Consider the following 16,133-nt stretch of genomic DNA (forward strand, 5'->3'; position numbering starts at 1 on the left):
CTACAGATGCGGAGATCATCCTTTCACCTATTCTGCGTCTCACAAACAGGTAGCGAGCGGTTGGAAACAAAAATCTGAATTTGGGACTCATCAGACCAAAGGACAGATTTCCACCAGTCTAATATCCATTGCTCGTGTTTCTTGGTCCAAGCAAGTCTCTTCTTCTCATTGGTGTCCTTTAGTAGTGGTTTCTTTGCAGCAATTCAACCATGAAAACCTGATTCACAAAGTCTCCTCTGAACAGTTGATGTTGAGATGTGTCTGTTACTTGAACTCTGTGAAGCATTTATTTGGGCTGCAATCTGAAGTGCAGTTAACTCTAATGAACTTATCCTCTGCAGCAGAGATAATGCTGGGTATTTCTTTCCTGTGGCGGTCCTCATGAGAGCCACTTTCATCATAGCGCTTGATGGTTTTTGCCACTGCACTTGAAGAAACTTTAAAAGTTCTTGAAATTTTACGTATTGACTGAACGTCATGTCTTAAAGTAATGATGGACTGTCATTTATCTTTGCTTATTTGAGCTGTTCTTGTCATAATATGGACTTGGTCTTTTACCAAATAGGGTTATCTTCTGTATACCACCCCTACCTTGTCACAACACAACTGATTGGCTCAAACGCATTAAGAAGAAAAGACATTTCACAATTTCACTTTTAACAATTAACACCTGTTAATTGAAATGCATTCCACGTGACATTCCAGGTCCCTTCATGGTTGAGAGAATGCCAAGAGTGTGCAAAGCTGTCATTAAGACAATGGGTGGCTATTTTGAAGAATCTCAACTATATATATTTTTCATTTATTTAACCATTTTTTTGTATACTACTGGATTCCATATGTGTTATTTCATATTTCATAGTTTTGATGTCTTATTCTACAATGTATAAAATTGTACAAATAAAGACTAAAACCCTTGAATGAGTAGGTGTGTCCAAACTTTTGACTGTACTGTAATACATTCTTAAAATTATATAATATGATTTTAAAGTATGAATGCAGGAAAATCAGGCTTGTTCAGATTTTTTTTTTTTTTTTTTTTTTTTTTTTTTTTACAGTGTTAAAACAAAAGGGCTATCCTATGGGCACAGCTGAAGAACCCTGTTGGAACCCTTTTCTTCTAAGAGTACAACCTATAACTGGCTTCTATTCCACATATTCTCTCCTAAAGCTCACATCTTGGTCATATTAGGTTGTTCTAAGTTATCAATCACTTCAAATTCCCCATTGTCAATTCCGTCAATGGTGTGGAGGTGGTGTCCCTTCATGTTGTGGAAGCAGTAGGCACAGTGTGCAGTAGCCATGGGTACCACCTTGGAGAAGTTGGAGAAGTTCACTCTGTACTTGCCTTCTTTGTTGCGGGAGATGATGGGCAGGAAGTTGTAACCCCACATGATTTCCTGAGGGATGAAGGAAGTCCTGACCTGGCAGGCTGAGTTGGTGGACTCGGTTGTGCCGTCCAGAAAGACCACCAGCTCAAACTCTTGCTTATGGAGTGTGTCCACTGCCATCTCAAAGAAAGGGCTAGTATTGTCAATCACATGGTAGAGTGTGAGAGGGCACACAAAAAAGAGGTTGTCCTTCCCAGCGTCCACCACAAACTCAATGTTCACCTGGTCCATGATGATTGTCTCCCCGTCGGGTTTGATGGTTGTCCTCAACAGCTTGCCGTAGATCTGGCTCCCGATCATCAGGGTCTTGCGCAAGTTGGCCACTCTTATCATGAGGCAAAGGAAGTCTTTCTTAGGACAGATGACAGCCATCTCACTGAATGTGATGGTCTTGGCCCTTTTCTTAGGGATGGAGATCTTGGCCAGGATGACTCCACACATGAAGCAGTTGATGATGTTACCTATGAGGTACTGGATAATGATGAGGGTTACAGCACCAGAACAGAAAGGGGTGATGGCACGTCCACCGTACCCGATGCTGGTCTGTGTCTCCAGGGAGAAGAGGAATGCTGTAATGAGATTGTAGACGTTGTCCACACAGGGGATGTGGCCTTTCGAGGGGTTCTGCCACGTCAGGTCCCCGTTGTTCCGGGCGATCCAGAACCACAGCAGTCCAAATATGAACCAGCTCAGGGTGAAGGAGGCGATGAAGAAGAAGAGGACAAAGCGCCAGCGGAACTCTACGAAGGTCGTCCAGAAGTCCAAGAGGAAGGCAAAATGGTTGCCGTACTTCACGTTGCCAAATTCAATGTTGCAGCGCCCATATTTTGTCACCAGCCGGGTTCTGCGGATTCGTCGCTCCACCAGGTGGTCATGGATACGCTTCCGGATGCCAAACACCATTTTCTGGGACCTGTAGAGAGAAGAACAATTTGTTTGTGAAATAGTTTATGTTTTACGCCCTTTAATTCTTAAACACAAGGTAAAAGTCCTGCTGACCTTAATTATCATCAAAATATCATTATATGAAACAACTTAGTAGCACAAACACATACCTGACCCAGCCATTATTCTTGTTACTTAACTGTAAAGTGTTGCTCTAGTTACTAGCAGTTGCTATGCATCACTTTCACATTTTTTGCACTTAAATCCTGGGTACATGCCATAGCTAAGACTCAGATGATTTTACCATCATCCATTAGCCTTTATTATGTTTAAATCAGTGAGTTTGACTGTAAAATGTCATATTTTGTATTGACCCATAAACTAAATTAGTGTCAATGAGTTTGTTTAGTGTCTCTTGCACAAGGGTAGGCCTGGTTTAGGAGATTATTGGGACATAGCCACAGTTGTAAATGTGGTTGGTATTGGTATTTGGGCTGAGATATGCAGGTGTAGACCTGGTTTATATTAGTATGGGGACTCAGTCAAAAGTGTAGACCTGGTTTGTAGGCGTACTGGAGCTGAGGTACAGGGGTAGTCCTGGTTGTACAGTTCATGAGTATTCAGGCTTCGGCACATTTAGAGATGGCTTAGTTAACTAATTGGGTTCAGGTGCAGACTTTGTAGCTATGTAAATTGGAGCTGAAGTATAGGTGTAGATCTAGTTTATATGAATATTGGGGATGAAATGCAGAAATACAGAGGTCCCATGACTAAGATTTGCAAATAACAGGGTTGGAATGTGCAGCCAATAGCTGGATATGGTGTCTTGGTGTCTTGGGGAATACAGGCCTACGGAAAGTGGGTAACAGGGCTGAGGTAGGCAAGTAACAGGGATGAGATGTACAGGCAAAGACAATGTCAGAGATACTGCATGGTTGATTTCTGCACAATGTTTACCCGTGCGTGCTGTAGTAAAGTGGAGCTGTTTTGTTCAAATTAAATGATGTCCTAAGCCAATTGTCATGATGAACAGAGTTTGGAACCCCTTTTTATTGAACTACTACATAATGAAAAGTATTGATTTCGATACTCACATGGATGACAATATTAAAGGTCGATCTATGGTGGACAATAATATGTATTGTGAAAGCTGATTTGCATGTATATGAACTAACCTATTAAGATTGTAAAATGTGAAAAACTTCAATAAACATTTTTTTTAAGCACATGAACTGGGGTCTATAAGAAAGTAGGGAAGTTAGGTCTAGGATATGTGTGTATCAGAACTTGACTGTATCAATATTAGGGTATTGGTATGTGGGTGTTAGGGCATTGTGTAACAGGGCTGGAGTGCATGGGTAATTGGGTTTGGTGTGTGGGTAAGCAGGCTGAGGTATACTTCAGAAAGTATTCACACCCCTTGACTTTTTCCACATTTTGTTGTGTTAGAGAATGAATTGAAAACAAATTAAATTGAGATTTTGTGTCACTGGCTTACACACAATACCCCGTAGTGGAATTATGTTTTTCAAATTGTTTACAAATGAATTAAAAATGAAAATCAGAAATGTCTTGAGCCACTAAGTATTCCACCCCTTTGTTATGGCAAGCCTAAATAAGTTCAGGAGTAAAAATTTGCTTAACAAATCAAATAAAATCCAATTGTATTGGTCACATACACATATTTGGCAAATGTTATTGGGGGTGTAGCGAAACGCTTGTAATTTTCAATTGCTCTAGGGGGTGCGAACCAAGGATCCAATTCGGGAATGTCGTATTCCTGATCATAATGCTGGTGAGTTACCGTAGCTCTGATATCCAAAAGTTGTTTCCGGGCTGTATGTAATAACACAAAAAACGTTCTGGGCTAATAATATAAGAAATAACACACAAAAAATACTGCAAAGTTGCTTAGGAGCTAGAAGCAGAGCTGCCATGTCTGTCGGCGCCATCTTTCACAAGTCACATAATAAGTTGCATGGATTCACTCTGTGTGCAATAATATAGTGTTTAACAAGATTTTTGAATGACTACCATCTCTGTACCCCACACATATAATTGTTTGTAAGGTCCCTCAGTCGAGCAGTGAATTTTGAACACAGATTCAAAGACAAAGTTCAGGGAGTTTTCGCAAAGAAGGGCACCTATTGGTAGATGGGTAAAATAAACAACAGACATTGAATATCCCTTTGAGCATGGTGAATTTATTAACTACACATTGAATGGTGTATCAATACACCCAGTCACTACAAAGATACAAGCATTCTTCCTAACTCAGTTGCCAGAGAGGAAGGAAACCGCTCAGGGATTTCACCATGAGGCCAATGGTGACTTTACAACAGTTAGAGTTTACTGGCTGTGATAGGAGAAAACTGATAATGGATCAATAACATTGTAGTTACAAAAACTATACACTATACAAATATTCCAAAGCATGCATCTGTTTGCAACAAGGCACTAAAGTAATACTGCAAAAAATGTGACAAAGAAATTATATTTTTGTCCTGAATAAAAAGTGTTATTTTTGGGGCAACACATTACTGAGTACCACTCTCCATATTTTCAAGCATAGTGGTGGCTGCATCATGTTATGATATGCTTATAATGGTTAAGAACGGAAATAAACGGAATCAAGCTAAGCACAGGCAAAATCCTAGAGGAAAACCAGGTTCAGACTGCTTTCCACCAGACACTGGGAGATTAATTCACCTTACAGCAGGACAAAAAAACGAAAATACAATGCCAAATATACACTGGAGTTGCTTACCGAGACGACATTGAATGTTCTTGAGTGGCCTAGTTACAGTTTTGACTTAAATCGTCTTGAAAATCTATGGCAAGACTTGAAAATAGCTTTCTATCAATGATCAACAACCAATTTTGATGGAGCTTTATTTTTTTTTTAAAGAATCGTGAGCAAATGTTGGACGATCCAGTTGTGCAAAGCTCTTTGAAACTTACCCAGAAGGACTCACAGCTGTAATCGCTGCCAAAGGTGATTCTAACATGTATTGACTCAGGGGTGTGAATACTTAAGTAAATGAGATATTTCTGTATTTCATTTTCAATAAATTAATTTTCAATACATTTGGTTTTCAATTAACGTTTTCACTTTGTTATTAAGGGGTATTTTGTAGGTAGGTGAGAATATGTCATCCATTTTGAAATTAGGTTGTAACACAACAAAATGTGAAATAAGTTAAAGGGAAATGTAGGTATTAGGGCTGAAGAATATAGGTAAATGTCTGTTAATTTTATTATAGGCAGTGCACTGGATATTCCCATCGGTCACAATTGTGACCAAGAGTAAAACACACTTTTTTACATACTTTTCAGTATAAAAAAAACTATATGGATTACATGTTAGGGTTACTAATGGCATAAGATTTGTCTGGGGAATATTTGGGAACAAATGGGTTAAATTCTGTAATCCTGGACACAAGCTATAGATTAGACCCCAAGTCATTACAGAAGAAAATGATTTGTTGAAATATTTCGCTCCACTGGCCCAAATCAGTCAGATAACCATACCCTCCCTAAAACCAGCCTACTACAACCATATAACTGTCATGTTCTGAGCTTATGTCACGTTCTTACCTTTATTTCCGTTGTTTTGTATTTATTTAGTATGGTCAGGGCGTGAGTTGGGTGGGCAGTCTATGTTTGTTTTTCTATGTTTTGGGGCATTTCTATGTTTTCGGCCTAGTATGGTTCTCAATCAGAGGCAGGTGTCATTAGTTGTCTCTGATTGAGAATCATACTTAGGTAGCCTGGGTTGCACTGTTTGTTTGTGGGTGATTGTCTATGTTGATGGCTTGTTTCAGCACAGTCCATATTATTAGCTTCACGGTTGTTATTTTGTTTACTGGTTTTGCATAGTTTTCAGTGTTCACTACTTTCTTTATTAAAGATTGACCATGGACACTTACCACGCCGCGTATTGGTCCTCAGATCCTTTTCGCCTCTCCTCTTCAGATGAAGAGGCGGACGGCCGTGACAGAATCACCCACCAACCAAGGACCAAGCGGCGTGGTAGAAAACAGCGACGACAGCAGCAGCAGCAGCAACAACAGCGGCCGGTATCACAGGACTCCTGGACATGGGAGGAGATACTGAACGGAGAGGGACCCTGGGCACAGGCTGGGGAATATCGCCGCCCTAAAGCAGAGCTGGAGGCAGCGAAAGCTGAGCGGCGGCGATATGAGGAGGCAGCACGGCAGTGCGACAGGTACGAGAGACAGCCCCCAACATTTTTTTTGGGGGGGCACACGAGGGGTGGAGCTAAGCCAGGTAGCAGACCTGCGCTCACTCCTCGTGCTTATTATAAGCAGCGCGATACTGGGAAGGCACCGTGTTATGCGGGGAAGCGCACGGTGTCGCCAGTACGTGTCCATAGGACAGCCCCCCGAGAGTGTCATGCGAGTGCAGGCATCGAGCCAGGGCGTATGGTGCCTGCTCAGCGGGTCTGGTCGCCGGTACGCAGTTTTGGTCCAGGGTATCCTGCGCCGGCTCTGCGTGCTGTGTCTCCGGGGCGCTGGGAGGGTGCAGTGCGTCCTCTGCCTGCGCTCCGCTCGTGCCGGGCGAATGTGGGAATGGAGCCGAAGGGAGAGGTGCGTGTAGTAAGCACTAGATCTCCCGTGCTTACCCACAGCCCGGTTCAACCTGTGCCTGCACTCTGGAGGGTCCGGGCTAGAGTGGTTATCCAGCCTGGGGAAGTGGTGCCAAGGTTGCGCACCAGAGCTCCAGTGCTCCCCCACAGCCCGGTCCTTCAGGTGCCTCCTCCTAACCCCAAGCCTGCTGAAGGTCTCCCCAGCCTGGTGGTTCCTGTGGCAGCCCCACGCACCAGGCTGTCTCTCTGTCTCCTCCCTGCAGGTGTTCCTGTCTGTCCGGCGCCGCTGCCGGAGTCTCCCGCCTGTCCGGCGCCTCTGCCGGAGTCTCCCGCCTGTCCGGCGCCTCTGCCGGAGTCTCCCGTCTGTCCGGCGCCTCTGCCGGAGTCTCCCGCCTGTCCGGCGCCTCTGCCGGAGTCTCCCGCCTGTCCGGCGCCTCTGCCGGAGCCTCCCGCCTGTCCGGCGCCTCTGCCGGAGCCTCCCGCCTGTCCGGCGCCTCTGCCGGAGCCTCCCGCCTGTCCGGCGCCTCTGCCGGAGCCTCCCGCCTGTCCGGCGCCTCTGCCGGAGCCTCCCGCCTGTCCGGCGCCTCTGCCGGAGCCTCCCGCCTGTCCGGCGCCGCTGCCGGAGCCTCCCGCCTGTCCGGCGCCGCTGCCGGAGCCCCTCTGTCCCGAGCAGCTGCCCCTCTGTCCCGAGCAGCTGCCCCTCTGTCCCGAGCAGCTGCCCCTCTGTCCCGAGCAGCTGCCCCACCTCTGTCCCGAGCAGCTGCCCCACCTCTGTCCCGAGCAGCTGCCCCACCTCTGTCCCGAGCAGCTGCCCCACCTCTGTCCCGAGCAGCTGCCCCACCTCTGTCCCGAGCAGCTGTCCCACCTCTGTCCCGAGCAGCTGTCCCACCTCTGTCCCGAGCTGCCCCTCTGTCCCAAGCAGCCCCTCTGTCCAGTGGGGTCATTGAGTAGGGTGGCCATGGTGAGGAAGCCACGGAGGCGGACAATAAGGCGGACTAAGACAATGATGAAGTGGAGTCCGCGTCCCGCGCCAGAGCCGCCACCGCGGACAGACGCCCACCCAGACCCTCCCCTATAGGTCAAGGTTTTGCGGCCGGAGTCTGCACCTTTGGGGGGGGGGGTACTGTCACGTTCTGACCTTTATTTCCGTTGTTTTGTATTTATTTAGTATGGTCAGGGCGTGAGTTGGGTGGGCAGTCTATGTTTGTTTTTCTATGTTTTGGGGCATTTCTATGTTTTCGGCCTAGTATGGTTCTCAATCAGAGGCAGGTGTCATTAGTTGTCTCTGATTGAGAATCATACTTAGGTAGCCTGGGTTGCACTGTTTGTTTGTGGGTGATTGTCTATGTTGATGGCTTGTTTCAGCACAGTCCATATTATTAGCTTCACGGTTGTTATTTTGTTTACTGGTTTTGTATAGTTTTCAGTGTTCACTACTTTCTTTATTAAAGATTGACCATGGACACTTACCACGCCGCGTATTGGTCCTCAGATCCTTTTCGCCTCTCCTCTTCAGATGAAGAGGAGGACGGCCGTGACACCTTAGTTCTTTTGTGATGTCTTTGTTTTAGTATGGTCAGGGCGTGAGTTGGGTGGGCAGTCTATGTTCTTTTTTCTATAATTTGGTATTTCTGTGTTTGGCCTGGTATGGTTCTCAATCAGAGGTAGCTGTCAATCGTTGTCCCTGATTGAGACCATACTTAGGCAGCCTGTTTTCACCCTTGAGTTGTGGGTGATTATATTTTCTGTGTGGTACGGAGCAGCACTATCTGGAGGAGGACAACATGGGACGAGATAGAAAGGTGGTCGGTCGACCCAGGGAGAGTGCCGGAGCCCGCCTGGGATTCTCTGGAACAGTGCGAGGAAGGATACCGGAGAATGGAGTTGGCACGGCGGTCAAGGAAGCCTGAGAGGCAGCCCCAAAAATGTATTGGGGGGGGACACGGGGAGTATGGCTAAGTCAGGTAGGAGACCTGTGCCAACTCTCCGTGCTTACTGTGGAGAGAGGTGGACCGGGCAGGCACCGTGTTATGCCGTGAGGCGCACGGTGTCCCCGGTGCGCAGGCATAGCCCGGTGCATTACATCGCAGCGCCTCGTATCAGCCGGGCTAGAGTGGGCATCGAGCCAGGTGCCATGAAGCCGGCTTAGCACATCTGGTCTCCAGTGCATCTCCTCGGGCCGGGGTACATGGCACCAGCCCTACGCACGGTGTCCCCGGTTCGCCAGCACAGCCCAGTGCGGTCTATTCCACCTCGCCGCACTGGCCTGGCGACGGGGAGTATGCAGCCAGGCAGGGTTGTGCAGGCTCGGTGCTCGAGACCTCCAGTGCGCCTCCACGGTCCGGTCTATCTGGTGCCTCCTCCACGCACCAGGCCTCCGGGGGCAGCCCCACGCACCAGGCTGTCTCTCTGCCTCCTTCCTCCAGGTGCTCCCTCCTGTCCAGCGATGCCAGAGTCTGCCGTCTGTCCTGAGCTGCCAGAGTCGCCCGTCTGTCCTGAGCTGCCAGAGCCGCCCGCCAGTCAGGAGCTGCCAGAGCCGCCCGTCTGCCAGGAGCTGCCAGAGCCGCCCGTCAGTCAGGTGCTGCCAGAGCCACCCGTCAGTCAGGAGCTGCCGGAGTCGCCCTTCACGTCGGAGCTGCCAGAGTCTCCCGCCGGTCCGGTGCTACTGGAGTCGCCCTTGACTCCGCCGCACCGGAGTCTCCCACCTGTCCTGTGCTGCCGGAAATCTCCATTTGGGACCCGTTGCTAGGGTCCCCAGTCCGAGGTCGGTGGCGAGGGTCGCCGCTCTAAAGGCTCCACGGAGGCGGGTAAGGAAGTGGGCAAAGACTATGGTGGAGTGGGGTCCACGTCCCGCGCCAGAGCCGCCACCGTGGACAGACGCCCACCCAGACCCTCCCCTATAGTTTCAGGTTTTGCGGCCGGAGTCCGCACCATTGGGGGGGGGTACTACTTAGGCAGCCTGTTTTCACCCTTGAGTTGTGGGTGATTATATTTTCTGTTCAGTGATTTTTCAGCACCATACAGGACTCCTCGTTTGTCGTTTTATTGTTTTGTTCCAGTGTTCAATTATTTTATTAAATAATTTGGACACTTACCACGCTGCACATTGGTCCTCCTCTTCTTCCACCTACGATGACGGTTACAGAATCACTTCATATAAACTGGCACTCTCATATTAATCCCTGGTAGGTTATAGAAGAAGTGTTTGATGGATGGAAGTGTTTGATGGATGGTCTCTAGCAAGATTAGTGGCATAGGAGCTTTCTGAATAAATCTGTCCCGTGTTGCTGCCAAACTATGCCAAATAGTTGGAAGGTGGTGCGCTTGTTAGGAAGTGTTAAGTCAGTGCCGTAAACCGGTGCGTTTGTTTCTATGCTCAAAGCTTTGAAATGTCCTATATTTCACAAACAGAAATCCGATAGTCACGCACTATTCTTTGATGTGAAGCTTTTCTCATTGTATCTCACAAAGCCTTTCACACCTATTCATTATCTCTTCCACATTGTTACTGTAAGGTGATATAACAAATGCTTAGATCATCGTGAGGTTTACTTTGATACGATGCTTGGCTGATGCTTTTCAGTAATCTAATTTTGAAATTGAGTAATCATTTTATTAGTACTGTGCGGTTCAGTTGTCATTGTCAATAATATTGTAACTCTTCAACAATTAATGATTTCCCCAGGAAAACGTTATAATAATTTATCGAAGGGGTGTTACACAGTGTACTGCAACCAATGTCAAGGTAATAGGGGCCATTTCCACTCTTGTAATCATTGGTTTGTGAATAATTGCAATGTTATGACTACACTTATTCACATTTGGATGTAAATTATTCACTTAATATTTAGAAAGTTCACCAATTATTTTCCCCTTTTGCGAGAGGGACCATGGCTACTGTAAATATACAAAGAAAACAATAACAATAATGAAAAACTATCCCTCTAAAGACCATTTCCTTTCCATGTTAATATCCTCAACAGTATAAAATACTACACTACTAGACCTGCTACACACCACCTGCATACAAAGTTTGGAGTGGACTAAGATTAGTAAAAAAACATACAATATGTTTACTGTCAGACATGCCACCATTCACTAATAGTGTTTTTGTGAACAGTGCTTCTTGGAAACATTAGTAAAATGGCAATTTAAAAGATATGTACCACTTATGTTAAGAGAGAGTGTCCGTAGTACAACAAGCGCACCATAACCTCAAAGTGGGTACATTTCAACATAATGTATATCATCGCTACACTGTTATAACGGGAGAATACAAAGTTAAGTTTTCACTCACTGGATGATAATGGTTCAACTAAGATGAGGTCCTCACTCAAACAGAGCTTACCTGTCAGTGTGTAAACTGTGGAAATCCAAAGATGTATTGCACCGTGGTTGCACTCGGTCTCTGTCTCTCTCTCAGCCAGTCTCTGATGGTGTGTCCTCTGAACTAGTTAGTGTTCTGACACCTCTCGCAATGCTACACCTGTGTGCTTTTATACAGCCTTGTACTGGTGGGACTGGAATCACTTCAGGTGATGTTTACACGCACACAAACACAAAGTACCGGTACCACCCTCCAGCATGGCTGTTGAGTGGGTATGTGTTTACCCCACACAGCGCTGGTAGCCAGGGCCAGCCTGAATACCCTCTGCTACACCACCACTGTCTTGGCACACACACACACACACACACACACACACACACACACACACACACACACACACACACACACACACACACACACACACACACACACACACACACGCTTGAATTTGCCGGTGATGGGGTAAATAAAGATATTATACATTCATGCTACACACACATCACAACTGCTTTGCTAGCTAAATACTGCACAATTTAAAGACTTGCCACCCAATCCCCCCTTCCCCAAAACAAGTGTAAATATTGGACTATAAATCGTGCCTTCCTGTATTGTACTGATGCTAAAGTGTTTACTCTACTGAGCCACTTTATGTTCCTATTCTTATCTTTTATCATTTTTTATTTTTTTTGCATTGTTGAGAAAGAACCTGCAGGTTAGCATTTCGTTGGACGGTGTATACCATGTGTAGGTCTAGAGGAAGCTGTGTGCCGCTGTTTACAATACACACACACACACACACACGCACGCACGCACGCACGCACGCACACACACACACACACACACCCGCCCGCACGCACGCACACACGCACGCTTGTATTTGCTGTTGATGAGGGAAATAGAGATCCTGATTTGTAGCCAGATTTTGTGATAATATGTATGCCACATGAGTAGTATCTGCTGGCAGTGATTGTAGTTTGGCTATTGCATCATGTGAGGCTTTTTTAGTCGTTCATGTTGGATGGTTTTCTGGTCTCTCTTGATGTTCAGGACCGGTGTGCTGTTGAGGGAAATGTCAATGAGGATTAGCATAAGAAGAGGGAAGGACAGGTTACAGGATGATATTCCACAACACATTGGCTCAGCAGCATTCAAAATAAAACATCACAGTGAGGGCCTCACTCGCCAGCCCTCTGCCATCACTAATGTGTGTGTAGGGCAGCCCAGCCCCCTAAGTTACTCTTATCAACTGTATGGAAAAGGTTTTATAGTCTTCTCAGGAATTCAGCCTTCTCTGTGTTGCTCTTGACAGCTCCCATTCTGACACACCTCTTTGAAGCAGAGGTGTTGAGGTCTTTCCATCCAGTAGGCCTGATATCTGATTGGTAGTATTACTCAACAGTAATACTATTGGTCAACAACTCAGATGTTATAAAAAAATATATATACAGTGGGGCAAAAATATATTTAGTCAGCCACCAATTGTGCAAGTTCTACCACTTAAAAAGATTAGAGGCCTGTAATTTTCATCATAGGTACACTTCAACTATGACAGACAAAATGAGAAAAAAAATTCCAGAAAATAACATTGTAGGATTTTTAATGAATTTATTTGCAAATTATAGTGGAAAATAAGTATTTGGTCAATAAACTTTTGTTATCTCAATACTTTGTTATATACCCTTTGTTGGCAATGACAGAGGTCAAACGTTTTCTATAAGTCTTCACAAGGTTTTCACACACTGTTGCTGGTATTTTGGCCCATTCTTCCATGCAGATCTACTCTAGAGCAGTGATGTTTTGGTGCTGTTGCTGGGCAACATGGACTTTCAACTCCCTCCAAAGATTTTCTATGGGGTTGAGATCTGGAGACTGGCTAGGCCACTCCAGGACCTTGAAATGCTTCTTACGAAGCCACTCCTTCGTTGCCCGGGTGGTGTGTTGGGATCATTGTCATGCTGAAAGACCCAGCCACGTTTCCTCTTCAATGCCCTTGCTGATGGAAGGAGGTCACTCAAAATCTCACAACACATGGCCCCATTCATTATTTCCTTTACATGGATCAGTCGTCCTGGTCCCTTTGCAGAAAAACAGCCCCAAAGCATGATGTTTCCACCCCCATGCTTCATAGTAGGTATGGTGTTCTTTGGATGCAACTCAGCATTCTTTGTCCTCCAAACACGACGAGTTGAGTTTTTACCAAAAAGTTATATTATGATTTCATCTGACCATATGACATTCTCCCAATCTTCTTCTGGATCATCCAAATGCTCTCTAGCAAAATTCAGACGGGCCTGGACATGTACTGGCTTAAGCAGGGGGACACGTCTGGCACTGCAGGATTTGAGTCCCTGGCGGCGTAGTGTGTTACTGATGGTAGGCTTTGTTACTTTGGTCCCAGCTCTCTGCAGGTCATTCACTAGGTCCCCCCGTGTGGTTCTGGGATTTTTGCTCACCGTTCTTGTGATCATTTTGACCCCACGGGGGGAGATCTTGCGTTGAGGCCCAGATCGAGGGAGATTATCAGTGGTCTTGTATGTCTTCCATTTCCTAATAATTGCTCCCACAGTTGATTTCTTTAAACCAAGCTGCTTACCTATTGCAGATTCAGTCTTCTCAGCCTGGTGCAGGTCTACAATTTTGTTTCTGGTGTCCTTTGACAGCTCTTTGGTTTTGGCCATAGTGGAGTTTGGAGTGTGACTGTTTGAGGTTGTGGACACGTGTCTTTTATACTGATAACAAGTTCAAACAGGTGCCATTAATACAGGTAACGAGTGGAGGATAGAGGAGCCTTTTAAAGAAGAAGTTACAGGTCTGTGAGAGACAGAAATCTTGCTTGTTTGTAGGTGACCAAATACTTATTTTCCACCATATTTTGCAAATAAATTCATTAAAAATACTACAATGTGATTTTCTGGATTTGTTTCCCCTCATTTTGTCTGTCATAGTTGAAGTGTACCTATGATGCAAATTGCAGGCCTCTCTCATCTTTTTAAGTGGGAGAACTTGCACAATTGGTGGCTGACTAAATACTTTTTGCCCAACTGTATATTTGTATTTCTCTTTGTCCTTGACATGTGCTCGCTCTCTCTCTCTCTGTGTGTTTCTCTCACTCTCTCTGTGTCTCTCTCTTTCTCTTTGTGTTTCGCTCTCTCTCTGTTTCTCTCTCTCTACTTCTCTCTCTCTCTCTCTGCGTTCCTCTCTCCCTCTCTCTCTCTCTGCGTTTCTCTCTCTCTGCGTTTCTCGCTCACCCTCTCTCTCTCTGCGTCTCCCCCCCCCCCCCCCCCCCCCCAGGGACTCTTGGGGGCATCTCTCTCCCTCTCTGATCATGCCTAGAATAATGCCTGTAATGCTATTATTTTCTGGTGACTTTAGCAGTATGCCTTGTATGTGAATCCATTCCTTTTACAATGATATTAAAAATGCACTATGCAGAAATATCTCCACCATTTCCAGGATGCAAAATGTGAAAAAAAACAAGAAATAAGACACAAAAAACTGAAAACTTGAGCGTGCATAACTATTCTCCCCCCAAAAGTCAATACTTTGTAGAGCCACCTTTGCAGCAATTACAGCTGCGAGTCGCTTGAGGTATGTCTCCATAAGCTTGGCAGATCTGGCCACTGGGATTTTTGCCCAAAACTGCTCCAGCTCCATGTTGGATGGGTTCCACTGGTGTACAGCAATCTTTAAGTCATACCACAGATTTCAAATTGGATTGAGGTCTGGGTTTGACTAGGCCATTCCAAGACATTTAAATGTTTCCCGTGAAACCACTCGAGTGTAGCTTTAGCAGTATGCTTAGAGTCCTTGCCCTGCTGGAAGGAGAACATCCATCCCAGTCTCAAATCTCTGGATGACTGAAACAGGTTTCCCTCAAGAATTTCCCTGTATTTAGCACCATCCATCACCATCCTTCAGTTTCCCAGTCCCTGCAGATGAAAAACATCCCAGAGCATGATGCTGCCACCACCATACTTCACTGTGGGGATGGTAATCTCGGGGTGATGAGAGGTGTTTGGTTTGCGCCAGACATAGCGTTTCCTTGATGGCCAAAAATCTCAATTTTAGTCTCATCTCACTGCCTTCTTCCAATGTTTGGGGAGTCTCCCACATGCCTTTTGGCGAACACCAAACGTGTTTGCTTTCTTTAACTTCTTGACGCTACCCATGCCTTAACCTGTTGCGACGACCAAACCCGGATCCGGGATTCTATTTATAGACCTAAGCTCATTACCATAACGCAACGTTAACTATTCATGAAAATCGCAAATGAAATGAAATAAATATGCTAGCTCTCAAGCTTAGCCTTTTGTTAACAACACTGTCATCTCAGATTTTCAAAATATGCTTTTCAACCATAGGAAAACAATCATTTGTGTAACAGTAGCTAGCTAGCGTAGCATTTAGCGTTAGCATTAGCGTTAGCATTAGCGTTAGCATTTAGCAGGCAACTATCACAAAAACAAGTAAAGCCTTCAAATAAAATAACTTACCTTTGAAGAACTTCTGATGTTTTCAATGAGGAGACTCTCAGTTAGATAGCAGATGCTCCGTTTTTCCAAAAAGATTATTTGTGTATTAGAAATAGCTCCGTTTTGTACATCACATTTGGCTACCAAAAAAAAAAAAAAAAAAAAAAAAAAAAAACGAAAATTCAGCCCTCAAAACGCGAACTTTTTTCCAAATTAACTCCATAATATCGACTGAAACATGGCAAACGTGGTTTAGAATCAATCCTCAAGGTGTTTTTCCACATATCTCTTCAATGATATATCCTTCGTGGAAGCCTGGTTTCTCCTTGCTCTCAAATGGAAAAATAATTGCACCTGGCTTTACGCTCCAATTTCGACGCAGGGACACCAGGCGGACACTTGGAAAATGTAGTCTCTTATGGTCAATCTTCCAATGATATGCCTACAAA

General features: G+C 45.4%; 1 protein-coding gene across 1 annotated transcript; it reads right to left on the bottom strand.

Annotated features, from left to right (window-relative positions):
- Positions 1 to 1,065: 1,065 nt before the first annotated feature.
- Positions 1,066 to 2,294, bottom strand: LOC139386039 (ATP-sensitive inward rectifier potassium channel 1-like). The gene has a single exon (XM_071131451.1). It carries the CDS (start codon positions 2,292 to 2,294, stop codon positions 1,173 to 1,175), a length of 1,122 nt encoding a protein of 373 aa, XP_070987552.1. The 3' UTR covers positions 1,066 to 1,172.
- Between the last annotated feature and the right edge of the window lie 13,839 nt (positions 2,295 to 16,133).

The sequence above is a fragment of the Oncorhynchus clarkii genome, chromosome 27 (assembly GCF_045791955.1).
Source record: "Oncorhynchus clarkii lewisi isolate Uvic-CL-2024 chromosome 27, UVic_Ocla_1.0, whole genome shotgun sequence".
NCBI classification, from domain to species: domain Eukaryota; kingdom Metazoa; phylum Chordata; class Actinopteri; order Salmoniformes; family Salmonidae; genus Oncorhynchus; species Oncorhynchus clarkii.